A 14,906-nucleotide genomic window follows, 5' to 3' on the forward strand; every position below is an offset into this window, starting at 1 on the left:
AAGTACCCTTCTAACAGCTGGTATAAAACCACAGATTGCATTTTTAACAGTTGGAAAATGACATTGAGAGTTTAGGGCATCATTTGGCTGTCTAAAAATGTAAACACATTTGTATACAGAGGGAAAATGTGGGTAACGACCATATTGGGTTTAACTTTTGTGCCTCCTTTAGCAGAGCTCAAGACATGGAGTCTTTGTTCAGGTTGCCAATCTGTCTGATTCAGATCTGTGTGTTATTAAGGCATTATCTATGTAATGTTCAGCAAATATCTCTTGAAATGTCTATTTCTGTTGGTCAGCTTTAGTTTACTATCACCATTTTTTGTTTTGTCGGTGCCGATTTTAGCTTTTGGTGTCACAGATTTCAATTTCTTTTGCTTGTTTTATGAAATATCTTTGGATCAATCTTTGAAACGGCTGAGGGGAAGATATATTTGTTGTGAATTGATTTTCAGTGTTCTCTTTAGACCAAATATCAGTTTAAGCTATGGTTAACGCACATTTACATTCTTTAGTTGTTTGTCACAATAATTGCGTTATGGAATCAAATTCAACATGCAGAAAAGAACACAAATATGTGTTGTTAGCTTTTCCTAATAATCATGTGAGATGTACAGTGGGCAGTAGCACACTGCGCATACTGTACACACACACAGGTACAGCTGTGCTCTGAAAAGGAGGATGCAGAGGAACTTTGGTGTATTGTAGCAGTCAATCTGGTTGCCACACTGGGACACTGTTTCATCCAGCGTGACATTTCTAATCCAAATCATGTTTTATGCATGCCCTCCGTTGGGCACTGAGAAATGAGATTCAGGGATTTCTGTTGATACAAGAACTGTGAATGTGTGTCGGTCACCCACCTGCTGATTTTTTTTTTTTTGACATTGATTGCCTTGATTACAGGAACATGCATACAGTCTGAGGTGCACTAGATCTGATGTTATATTACAAAATAAGTGGTCCCTGAAAATGTAACTGGAGAATAAATTCAAACTTTCCACAATTTGTTATCAGCAAAGACCACGTTGGCCACATTAGAGGGAATCAATAGAAGGCACACATTAGACTCGATCAATACTGGACACCATAGGCTCATTTTCATTCTTTTGCATGCATAAGCTCACACACAGTCTCTCACTCTGTCTTTACACACACACACACACACACACACACACACACACACACACACAGACACACAGACACACAGACACACTCTCTTTTTCGCTCTCACAACCTCCCCGTCTCTCATTCTAAGATTTACAACTCTCCTAAAATAAAGATGGCACTGTTTATGCCTAACAGAAACCTTCAAAGGCTGGCTTTCTGATTCAAAGCCACCCACCATCACTCTCAAATAGATTTCTTTAAAAATTTGTATGGGGACATTTTCGAGGGCTTCATCTATAAATGATAATATCATCCTCTAAATGGATCGTCAGACTGCTGCTTATTCATAGTGCCCCTCAGTGGGCTGTTTCTGGCAGAAAATGGGATTTTTTTTTAATCAGTTTTTTGATTTAGTGTAATCAGCTTTTCCTATATTGTGTTTTATGTAGTTAATTTGTTGAAACGGTATCAAGCAGCGTAGTAGCCTGGCCCTCCAGTATGAATCAAACTATCACATGTTATCTGATAACGACTTAGATTAGTTCAGTAGACTGTCAGAATTAGTTTTTTAGAATTTAGTTTTAATATACAATCTGGCACTATATTTCTGGTCACTTTCCTGGGTGAGAAGAGGGAATATTAGCTTGTTTTATTTTTTTATTTCCCTCTCATGATCATGCCTTTATTTGCAAATGTTCTGTTTGGCAATCGGTTTCCTATTAATATCAAAGCTCTTGCTAAATAAGTTATTTTAGGGTAATGTTTAAGATGTTTAAAATGTCTTTTTATTTTTGTGCAACATCAAGTAGCACTCATTCACAAACTATTCCATCTGGTATCTGCTGTCATCTGGCCATTCCTCTGATCCTTATTTCTTTGTTTGTTTTGTTTCTGCATAAGCAACACTACCATCCAGCTCTTAATCCTGATGCGGACGGGGCTTTTTTAGCTTTCACCAATTAACAGGACCCCCTGGCTCGTGTGTGTGTGTGTGTGTGTGTGTGTGTGTGTGTGTGTGTGTGTGTGTGTGTGTGTGTGTGTGTGTGTGTGTGTGTGTGTGTGTGTGTGTGTGTGTGTATGATGATGATGATGATGATGATGATGATGATGTAATGCAGATCCAGTCAGTGACTCACTCCCTAGCTGTGTTCTAATTGCCTCCTCCGAAGTCTGCATGTTAAGGCTTCATACGTCATGAGAGTTTGTGGACACATTCCAAGGCTTCCTCGACAAATGAGAAATGCAGCTTTCTGTTGCCTGAATCGAGAACACACGGTTTGTCAGCTGCAACTTGCATCACTAACCCAATGCATAGTGGTTGTTGTTAATGGTGCGATCAGGCTGTTCTTGCCAACTGGCTCAGTGGGGAAATCGGATGTATTAATTAATGTCACAACTTTTACTAGGAACTAAGATATTAAGGGACTTTATTACAGGTATTTACCACCTTATTTGCTCTGACTTGTGTATTTTCAACTTTAAGTTAAAATGACTAAGTTGAATATACCTACAAGCAACGTTAGTTGTGATGTCTGTGAGGCTAGGGGTGAGGAATGGCAAGTATGCACTTGAGGAAGAGGAGAAACCCTTCAATCCTCTAAGTCTGCAACATCACAGGCCTATTCCTTCGAAGACAGGGTCCCTGCATTGGGATTGCTGTGAATACAGTCAATTGGAGGAATCATGAAAGTGAGGCAACAGCAGCTGGAAAGACATGAAGCCACTATTTATGTAGCGGCGACTATAAAACACAAGGAATACACTTCATGTCATGGACACATTTGCACGTTGGGAACTCGCAAGCAGTGTGGCAACGTAGTTTTTGATTTTATGCGTGTGATGAAAATAAACAGATATTAAATTTGCAGAGACTCATACAGAGGCAAATGTCCCTCATCAGTTGGCACATGTCCTGCATGTCTGATCAGGCATATTTTATTAAGACCGTGTGCTCTGCAGCTGTGTTTCGGCCAGTCTTTCTAAGACATGCAGACACAAGCCAGAGATCCATTTTCACATCAGTGTGTGCCTTCTGTGCCAGTGCCATTATTATAATTACTGATACTGCTTGCCCTCTGTTGCCAACAATAAAATGCCTCTGGGAAAACTCTGTACGAATTCTGGACCGGCTAAATCTAATTTGTGGAGAGGATCTTATCATTTTCTGATTTAATGCTGTAATGGCTATAAGGCCAGAGGAGGGGTAAAAGAAAGAAAGCGCTCTGTTTAGTCTGAGAATATACTTTTGTCTTCAACAAATACTATGAAAGTTAGCCTCTCCCCTACTTCTAACTCTCTCATGGCCAAACTTCAAAGTCCGCCCTTCAGCATGAAATATTAATCAGGGTGCTGCGCTTACACCTGTTCCTCTGTGGAGTGGCTTGTTCTATTTACTTCCACTTTCATCACACCAGCTGATAGGCAGGGTACGCACCATTAACCAAAGAGGCTCTTCAACAGCCATCTACATTTATCTCTTAGTAACTTCTGTTTGTGATAGCCACACCTAATTAATTTGTGTGTATATATATATATATATATATATATATATATATATATATATATATATATATATTTATTTATTTATTTTCATTCTCTCTTGCCCCCATTTCATTTGACGACAGAGTCGGTAGGGAATCAGTGCATCGCTCAAGGGCCCCCATCCTCAGTTAGACACGATGTCTACCTAATTACTGTGATGATTACGACGAGGAGGATTGATGATTCTGGTTGTTTTCTTCAGCAAATTTCCGTGCTTTAGTTGCCCATCATAATGATTGTATTATGGAATAAATTACAAAATCCAAAAAGAATATGGGTCTCCTGGGCCGTGACAGTTCAGCACATGTCTTTTAGTCTGACTCAGTAAGGCAGGCCACAGGCGGACTGCAATTAAGGACCCAGGCAAAGGTGCAGAGCCTTTAAAAAGGGGTGGGAAGCTCACCTGCTCCTTTTTTTTTTTCTCCTAGCGACACACACCTGAGAGCAGCTGAGGCCAGACGTGGTGTTGGGGGACTAATTTGGTGAGCTCTCCTTCCTTTTGATGCAGGTTCTAAAAGCATGATTTTTAGCAATGTGATATAATCTTTTGTTTTGAAAGAGTCCTTGAAGGAGCGACCACTATTTTTCCCAGGCCTTTACATTTGCATGTCCTTTTTAAAGTAATCAAGGGCCTTTTTATGTTTGATTTTTAGCTTGTGGGGTTTTGTGCTGTGTGAAGATAGGGACACAGTGATAGAGCAGCCATATATTTTGCATGGGCATTTTACTATTGTGTTACGTAGTGTGTTTGCTGTGAATAAGTACATTTTATTTGGTTTGTGTGACTATTTACTGTTTTTATTTAGCTCTACACTGACCTCCCTGACAGTGCAGTTTTAGTCCCACATGATTTACTTTCTTGTTTGTGCACTTTTGATTTAGGTATAGTTTACTCAATTTGCCAATAAAACTTGTTTGGTACGTATGTGTCTGGCTCCAGTTTACTCTGGGCGTTGTGCGGGGTATATCACCGGGTCACACTTGTTTAAAAAAAGGTGAGCCTCTTGACTCTCCAGTCCTCCATTGTGTTCAAACATGCCTGGTGGTCTGGGTCATGGTGGGAGAAACACTGTGTGAGGGATCGGTCTGTTTGGAATTGTATGAAACCTGATTTATTTTACTGTTGTTGACTCTGTCAACAGTTTATTTCTGTTCCAGCCAAAAAGAAACACCTTTGTGACTTGACATTTTTGAAAGGCCATACCACTGGAGAATGCAATTAATGTTTCACTATGTTTTCAGTAAAGCTGTTGCAGTTGGCTTTGATGCCGTCAGTTCTGGAGGAGAATCAAATAGTTCTCCCATGTTATTTGTATATATATTTCAAAGTCACTTACAGAAAACCTCAGATGCAAGATTTATTGCATATAAAACAAATATGTTGATATAGACTTCATATAAACAGAAATGTCTTCATTCATGATTTACCTTGGCAGTCTACAACTGAACTGATGTTCAGTGATGCTTTTTTTCAAGGGGCCCAATAAATAATTGAGGGAAGATTCATGAATGCTCTTATTAGTGACTCCACTGTTTGACTTGTCTTTGCTGATGTAAATACTTGCTGAATGCTACAGCTTTACCATGTGACACAATATCTCTTACCTGATCGGCATGATATGAGTTATAACAATGGGAGAATTAACTAGACACTTCAGCACATTGCAAATGCCACTCTGTCTGTGTGTGTGAGGTTGTGCTTCAATGCCTTTGCGTATTTCCAAATGGTTTGGTGTACTAAATCCATGTGAATGTTGGTGCAACACACATGATGATGAAATACAGCAAGTAAAAGATTTAGCTTGACACTGTTTTGCAGGGAGTCAGTAGAATGGAGGATGCTCTCATCTGTACTCACAAGCAATAGATTTTCTTCCCCAAGTAATTGTCAGGAGTGGTTCCTAAGATTTCATTTTCTTAAAATCAGCACACACGATATTTGGTGATGGAGTTGACATGAATCAACTCCTTGTGAAGCAGTTTTGTTCCAAGGAAGCCGCTGGGATTAACTGTCTATAGATGGAATCCTGAATAACCCCGGGAACACAGTGAGTGATGTGTGTATGTGTGGTGACAGTGAAGGGCTGCAGACGCTGGGCGGAAGCAGATGTGTGTGAGAGCGGTTCGGAGCCGTGGCACTATCACAGGGTGCCTTTGTCTGGCTGTAGAGAGTGTTGAATTAAAGGCTGTTAACACTAGTCTTCACAGTCATATGCTAATGCCTCTTACTCTGAGAGAATAAATAAATTATGGTCCAGAAAACACAACGGAGTCCCTGCTTTACATGCCTCATGCAACACAGACTGTGTGGAAACAGAGTCAGAAAGAGGGAGAGAGAGAGAGAGAGAATGTGTGTGTGTGGGGGGTGGCGGCATTATAGAGAGGTGTGCAGCGTAGATGCACAGAAATAGCGTAGAAGGAACATCAAAGAGGCAAGACAAAAGCTACTCTCTAACCTTTTTTCGCTTGATGCTGCTTTAGGTGACGCTATACAAAAGATAACGAGAGATAGATGGGGTGGAGAGGCACAACGAGATTTGGACAGAGCGGAAGGAAGGGGAGGGAGGGGGATTTAAAGGGCAAGAAACGAGGAGATTTAGAGTGAGAGCGAGGGAAGAGAGCCAGCACAGAGCAGGAGCAGAGGAGGTGGATGGGAGAGGAGAAGAGAAAAGGCATTGACTGAAAGCGTACACATGGTAGAGAAGGAAACGAATATTTCATGTGCCCTGTGTGCATGACTGAGGAGTGCGGCTGTCTGTCTGGATTGTTAGTCATCTGCTCGTCCACAGCTAGAGGACAGACGAAGAAACACAGGCAGGCTGGGGAATATTGGGCTGTGTGCAGAGGATGAACAGGCGATGTGGGCTCTCTGGCTGTGATCGCTGTCCTCAGACCTGGTAGCCACTCACGCTGGTGCTGTTGCAGGCCGTTAGCCTCGCAGTTAGGCAGCAGCAGTCAGAGTGATTGATACAGAATGAGCTCCAAGCACTCCTCCGACTGGATTCCCTACAGGTACTGTACCACATGCGTGAGAACACAGGAGAACGGGCACAGTGTTCATCTTTTGAAGCAGTGTGTGCATGTCTGTGTAGCTTGTGTTCAGTCATGTGAGTGTATGACAAGGGGATCAGACTGATAGCGGTAACAGTGAATTGATAAAAGCATACAATGGATGGAAAATATGTTTCTTCTATTTTTGTTTTTGCAAATATGAAGAAGTTTAGTGTAAGAAAAAAATGTGATGTGTGTGTGTATATGTATGTATATATATATATATATATATATATATATATATATATATATATATATATATATATATATATATATATATATATATATATATATATATATAACAAAAAATAAATAATATTAAAAAAAAAATAATAATAATGCAAAAGTGAATGCCATAATGTCAGCTGTATAAATCCACTCAATTTGGGCAGAATACATTGTTCTTTCCTTACACTGTTATATTGTTCATGTGTAAAACTGCCTGCTATTTGATTCCTAATTATGTTTAACTGGATTCCAAATAAGTAGTTTAGTTCAAAGTTTAAATCAGAATCCCATCATATTTTCACTTGAAAAAAATCAAGTGAAAATAACAAAAGAATTAGGATTTATGAGCTTTCAGTATCTTGCTGTAAAAACAATATCTGTTCAAGTGCATATCATTTCAAGTGCAGTACTAATGCAGCTGGTGCTTTCCTCTGATTGAATACCTATTGCCATGGTTTCCCTGCTTATTTTAAGGCCATTGGCTCACAGTTGCTATAAGTTACAGTGGCTGGAATGAATGAATGAATGAATGAATATATACTTTATTAATCCCCAAGGGAAATTTAGTCATCATCAGTAGCGCCTTACAATTGAAGATACAAACACACAAGATAAAAGATCAAATATATAAAGAAGCAACAGGGATGAAAGATATATACAAATTAAAATAAAGTCATATATATAGGATAGGATAGCATATAAAGGATGCTGGAAAAGAGCGTAGGAAAAAACTGATGTTTAGGTATCTCATTCAATAACAAGGCTTGTTATGAAGTCATTAACCAAACAAAAATTAATTATTTATGACTGAAGTACTGGGAACGACAAACTATGTATTGGGTCATTCTACATTTTGACCTTCTCCCCCATTCACTTTTTGTTCAAGAAAAAAAGTAGCTAAACATAAACCCTTCAGTGTCCAAAGTTATCTCTCAGTATGCCATTTGAGCATCAGTGGGGAAGAGAGATTAGTGGTTCCTCAATGAGCAATTTTTTCCTCATCCAGTGAAGCTGCCATGAAAAATGTATGGGCCTCTGCCTAGGGGACAGCTGTGCTTTGTGGCTCTCTCATATCATTAGAGATACACTGTGCATGCATTCACAGAAATAGACAAAATGAAGGAAAAATAGCTATAAAAACACTCACTTCCACATAGAAACAGCAGTTGTTCAGTATCTCTTCTCTGTGGGGAGCCAGATTAGCATTTCCGAAGTTGACTTGTGCACAGCTTTAGTTCTTTCTGTTTCTCTCTGACATGGCAACCCAGGGAGGCAAGCATAGGTTGTCATCTTGTTACAACAGAAATGGTGAAAGTGGTATATTGTCAAAAAGGCATTTACAATTATTTCAAAATCGTATCTGAGTAATACATGGGACATTTACCCCCATGATCGTTATCAGTTTTCTTATGTTACATTGTGTCAATATTGGCTTTATTATTCGCTTTGCTGATGAGGTCGGGTCGTTGCAAGTGCTCATCAGATTAATGTTCTCACAATAAAATGTCAAGCATTGCAACAAATTACATGTACTTTTATATGCATATTTTGTCTTCCAGTGTTGCCAGGTGCTTCTGCAGAATCATCAGCCAGTGACAGTCACACATATTAAACCTTGCGATGCATATCAAACTATTTAAACGTGTGAAGAGGAGTCTGGGAGGGACCAATCCCCACATCCTTCCCTCCCCCGAGTCTCAAATTCACCTTTGGCTGGCTGAGTTAATTAAAAAAAATATTTCTTTAAATTTTGAACAATATAAAGTTTACAGCAGCCAGCATTTGAATTCTATTTTGATAAGGAGAGATCATAATCAGTCCAGAATTTCAAAGCATCACCCTTTGAACAGTGCTGCCTGGAACTTGCTGTGTGTGGTATAGTTTATTGCAAATATAGTGCTTATGTTACAGGTAACACAGCCTTATACCTTTTTAATGTAATTACTTTATTTGAGTTAACCTGCGTATGCAAGTTACAATAAGTAAAGGTTGACTTTTGGTTTGACACAGGACACTAACAGCAGGCCTCATGGGTTAACGCCATGTGTTCGTCTGACTCCAACCAACCCAATCTTTTTCCTACGAGGACTTTGTCGCTCTCTATACTACGTCACCTGACTTCCTCCTTTGCTCCCGTCAGAATTACTATGGTCACTAGAGGTTAACGCTTAACATTAAACACAAATATGGGTCGTAATTAGCTGCTTGCACAGACGGCCTATACAGCTGTTTCTATGGTCTGCTTGCATTACAATAATAATTTAATTAAAAGATTTTAGCAATTCCAAAGTATTATTTTATTCTTGGATAATATTAAAACAGTCATTTAGAAATGCATCTTAATTTAAAAATGGGCATAACGGCGGCAAGAATGTAAGATGAATTGGAACATTTCAGATAAACAGCAACCAAATAGTTAAACTGCTTAAAAATATATTTAAAATTCTCAGTTTTAATGGAAAAAGAAGGCTTTGAACACTTAAGTATTTAATGATAAATACAAGCTTTTGTTCACTAGATGTTTCCTTGACCTGGTGATGGTCTAGATTAGAACAAAGCAACATTTTGTCTTTATCAATAATATTGTACAGCGCCTTCCTTCTTAATACTTGATATTGTTGACCTTCTTGGACCTGAGAGTTGCTCCTTGAATAGATTATAAAGCTGCTGGTGAACCTCACTATCAGTGTGTTGCAGTGACCACTTCACAATAATAAGCTGTTTGACCTCCACTGGAACAGTTCTGTTTGAATCATGATCTTCCTGTCTGATGCCTATTCACACACTTGATTACTCTGATTGCAGACATGGAGTGCTTTGTTTGTCTGTATGTGTGACAGAGAGTAGGAGGTAAATACATTTCCATTGCAGCTGTGTTGGCCTCTGTTGTAAAACTAGAGGTAGTAGTGCAGGTCGACATTCATTCATTGACTGATATCACATGCTGCAGGACTGACCTGTTCAGGAAAAAAATGGAACATATTAACTCAAATTCATAGTTGGTAATGCATTCTGCTTTCAATTATGTTGCAAATACCGGCCCTGCAATTACTAGTAAGCACTGCGGAATCAACCAAATTGATTATGCAATAACATACATACCCATATGGTCTTTTATCATTTGAATGTCACATTACTTGTAAACCTTCAGGCAGTATTCCATGAAAGGTTTTTAATTGTTGAGAGTAGAACATTACTTTTAAACGTACACATTTCTCAGAAGGTATTGGAAAATAAAATGAGAGACTAGAGCATTTGTTAAGAACATGCATCATGTTGTCATTAGCTGCACATGTTACTCATCACCAGTGTAAGGAATCACATTCAGCATTTGCATGTCAAAACATAACACCATCAAAACATAATTTCAGTCATACTTAGGAGTGCTGGAAAAACATAATTTTCTCGTCCTACTTCATCTTTCATCCTTTCCTCTTATGCTGTGGCTCATTCTCTCCAACTCTTCTGATAGAACCTCTCACTGCCCTCTAATTAGGTACGTTGAGGTTTTTCAGGGTTCTCTGAGATGCCCGTCCACACAAGCTTGATGAAAAGGAAGAACTTGAAACAGAGAGCACTGAGAATTAATGTGAATGATTAATGTACTGCAGGTTAATGCAGAGTATTGGAGAGCAGAGAAAAACAGCAGCACACTGGTAGCCACAGTACAATCCTGGTAGGGTTTGACCTGTGAGATTCACCAACCGCTAATGTTTATGTACGGGAAGTTGTACAATAGCACAAATACAAGAAAAGGTCTAATGTGGAACTGGAGTGCTGCAGCCGGCATGAAGACAACGTTTAACAATGTTACCAAGAAAGACGGGCATCTGGCAAATTATAACTTTTTGTGGGACATGTTGTCACAAATACATTCATATTTGGATTTGATGCCTTTTTGCTTTGCCCAATGTAGTTGTTTGAATTTGGTAAATTTCACTTATTCTTGCATGGGTCGTATGTGAGGGTCATTTGGAATTAAAAGCTGTTTAATTAGAGCACACTGGAAGAGGACGGTAACAGTGTATAATTGAATTGACCTAAATGATATCCTTGATCTATAAAAGTAAAGAAGTAGAAAAATAACAATTTTTCTGTTCTTGGCTTTTTTTTTCTTTCTTTTTTTCCTCCAGCATGGAACTCGATATCAAGTAATGACGGCAGACATTTCAAAGACTCATGAATCAATTGGTCTATTGATCAATGCTGAATATATTATTTGATTGTTTATTCTATTTGATTAATCCTTAAATGAATACATTATTTTAAAATAACAAAAAAGAATGCCTCTCAAATGTAAGGGTTGCTCTCAACTGTTTCATTTCAATCTAAATTTGGATTTTATGACTATTGATCAGGCAAAGCGTTACTTCGGGTTCTGGTAAATTGTGATGGCCTTGATTCTATCTCTGTGCAGTTACTAATAGATTATAGGGAGCACTGGAAAAAAAGAAGCATTTTTCTCTTGCCGTGATAGGAGATGGGGTGTGCAATATTCCGATGAGCCTGCATGCCACATAGGAAGGTGAGCCAAATCAGAATGCCTTGTTAAATCATAACTTTTTTGATCGAGGCAGCCCACAAAACAACCTGCATTCTTCATGACATGTCCCCTTCCACACCACTTAAAGAATTCTGTAAAGAGAGAAATGGTTGCCAAATTGCTGAAAACATTTAAGAATTTCCTCTTCAAGAATAGCTGATGTTACACTGACCTTTAGGCATTTTCTTCGGCCAGTGGCATTATGTCCGGATCCACTGCACCACCAAGTCAAATAATGGTCAAGGTGTTCCTGTAGAGAAAGATTGTACCCAGTTGTTTTAGAGCAATTAGCTCAAGGAGGCAGATAATCATGTTCAGAGGTTGAGATCAGGAGTTTGCTTCATATTGTGCAGTCTGTTGTGTGTTGTACTGCTAGGCATGATGGTTCTCTTCCAATTAATCTTCTGATTTCCTTTTGTCCTTGCATCATATATATATATATTAATTATGTGCTGCAGAGGACACAATAATGCTTTTGAGATAAAACATTTGGCATCTGTCACATTTATCACATTTCTCTGCAGCACCAACTGGATAACCTGCTGTAAGATTCTTATACTGGTAGGAATGATGGGTTGATTCATATAGCTAGCAATGCCCATTGCTCTAATTAGAGGTGATGCAGTTCAAACAATCAAACCCTCTCTCTTGAGGGCGACATGTGCAAGTGAGGGACAGCTGTTGTTAAGTTAGCCCCACATTTAAATGTGCCTTTTACAACAGCATACGACTTCCCATCATTAGACCCCTGTCTCTCCCTTTCTTGTGACAGACGCTGCTGTCCATATGTTCACTGGTTCAGTTACAGAGCCATGGATTTAAGGAAAAACATTGACAATGTTGTTTGCTGCCTTCACAACTTAATCTCCGCTGAGCAGACCTGCACATGTTCCTCCTGTGACAGTCACTCATGGGCTTTTTTTTTTTACGCCTTCTTGTCACTTATCCAACATCTCTGCTGCAACTCTTTTTAAAGCTGTGCAAGTGAAGTTTAACCAACAGAGCAAGTAATGGACTATTTTAATATTCTATAATCCATCTGCTATTGCGAGGAAAATCATCTGAAAATGAAACTATGGATTTTCAAGGAAATAAATCAGTGTCTCTATAATAGGAGTTTGTTTGAAGGGGATAACTCAGCAAAGGAAACCAAGGATCTCTCAAGCCGCTCTGCTACTCTCACTAATGATCTGGGCCAGCTTCATAATGTTTTTTTTTTTTTCTGGACACTTTGACATCACTCTCAGCATCATGTTCAAGTGATGCCTCTGATTCTGTTGCTGTTGCACTCACTGAAAAGAGGCTAACTGGCAGCTTCGCAGGAGCCCTCCTGACTCTTATTATTGAGGGGGTGTTTATAAAGGGCCGTGTTTATCAAAGCACACATGCTCTCATTAAACTGCTTCAGTGCCTATTTGATGAGCTCCCCAGAAGATACAAACTCCTTTTTCCAAGATGCTGTTAGCTCTGCAGCCCTGCCCTCTTTAGACTTATGCTGCAACTGACTGCTGCGTTTTTATTGTTGGACCTAATGTAGACTCATTCTCCAATATGTCTTGTCCATACTATCCTATATATTTCGGCTAGGATATTGTGTTTTTATTAATGTATTATTTAATAAATATTTTGATCGGAATTTGAACATGTGGATATAAAGTGAATTAGAGAAATTGAGGGTTGAATTTTGGCTGACTATTGTATTTTCATGAAGTGCATACAGTGAAAGATGAGGCTTTCTTGTTACTCACACCAAAATATAAGTATTTTAAAAATAAAATACATACAAAGTATTTTTTTTCTGTAGTCCTACATTGTTGTAGTAAATTGTGTTGAAGATAAGAATGCACAAAGCTATAAAAGCACCTTTTGTACAATGAATATGCTCATGTATACTCATGTTTTTCAGGGAACGAATAGCTGAAGCATGTTGAGAGTGCAGTAGTAATTGCAGCCATGAGGGTAATTTAGGTGTCAGTGTGAGAACAAAATGTCTTGCAGCATAAATAAATGCACTTTTTCCTGAAGTCTGCAACGAGCTTCATTACCATATACAGTATATTAACGGCAATGAAGCTAATATATATAGTCAGATACTGCAAGTGGCCAACCTTCTGCTGCAATTTCAGTTGCAATTGAATTAACTAAAGCAGTTTGGAAAATGTCTATTATATTATGAACATAAACATCTGAGGAGAATTTCAACGCCACGCTTCCCTCTTTTTGTTCTTTTCTTTGCAGCACTTTAGATGATGAGGGCACCAACCTCCGACAACAGAAACTGGATAGACAGGTAAGTGTTTGTTGTTCTTCCGAGCGGCATTGTGAGAGAGTGGGTATAAGTCATATATCTATCTATCTATCTATCTATCTATCTATCTATCTATCTATCTATCTATCTATCTATCTATCTATCTATCTATCTATCTATCTATCTATCTATCTATCTATCTATCTATCTATCTATCTATCTATCTATCTATCTATCATGTGCAAAAGCAAAGCAGTATTAACCCAACCCCATCTATTGACCAGGTATGCTAAACCATAAACTCATTGTTTGCTTTGCACTAGGTTTTAAATTCTTAAACACGCATTCAAAACTAAATGCCTGAGTGTGTTTTGTTTGCTAAACATTGCCATTGAAATACTACATACTCAATTATCGGTCACCTGCACCTGTGAAACCCTGTGTGTAGCGTTTTGACAAAGTGGGCACTAATTTCAGAAATTGTGTTTTAGCTATTGCAAAAAAATGACCCCACTCCTTAGTTTTACTCTTCATTTAATGGGTTTCTGTTATTTCTGAAGACTCACATAAGGTTTTAAGTGCAGTGTGATGTAAAAACCAAACCTCTTTCTCATTCTATATCAGTAAGCTCTCAGTCAGAGGGAGAGAAGCTTTCCAGTAGCTGTGCATTACAGACATGTGCCTTCCCCACATATCAAAGCCTTAACCATCACATCCATGCACTGTGTAAATGTGCCTTTCACCATCTTGAGCTTTACAGCAGATACTGTTGCGCTCTAATGCTCTGCAGCCGGAATTCTCACTAATAGAAACCTTCAATATTTGATGAGCTCTGGTTTGAAGACTGGCATATAGCTGACAGTCCAGATTAATAGTTATATCCAGCCTCAGGTCAAAGTGTTTCGGGCAGCTCATCCCTAAACATCTTCAGATTGTTTTCCTGGCTGAACAGATTTATCTGAGACTGTTATTGCAAAGTGCTTTGAAAACAATTAGACGTTGTTCTTTATTGTAGTAATTGGTGTTTATTTCAGTGACCTCTGTGCCACTGTCATTTTATTTTAACTTAATTTCTTATTTTTTTTTTATAGTGATGTGTAAAAGGGGGATGTAGCTTCTCTCATTTGCTGAAACTGTGCCTTGATCATTTTTATTTCTATCTGGACATGTTTGTGCGTGCGTACG

The 14,906-nt window shown here is 38.7% G+C and overlaps 1 protein-coding gene across 1 annotated transcript in view; it reads left to right on the forward strand.

Moving 5' to 3' along the window:
• tub (TUB bipartite transcription factor) overlaps nt 1–14,906 on the forward strand; it is a gene marked incomplete at both ends in the record, with an annotated part of 37,209 nt that overhangs the window by 11,642 nt on the left and 10,661 nt on the right. The window contains one exon of the mRNA XM_079217067.1: nt 13,712–13,763. Coding sequence (XP_079073193.1) covers nt 13,712–13,763 — 52 coding nt within the window. The remainder of the gene's footprint in view (nt 1–13,711; nt 13,764–14,906) is intronic.

This window comes from Taurulus bubalis (assembly GCF_910589615.1).
Source record: "Taurulus bubalis genome assembly, chromosome: 4".
In the NCBI taxonomy this organism is placed as follows: Eukaryota; Metazoa; Chordata; class Actinopteri; order Perciformes; family Cottidae; genus Taurulus; species Taurulus bubalis.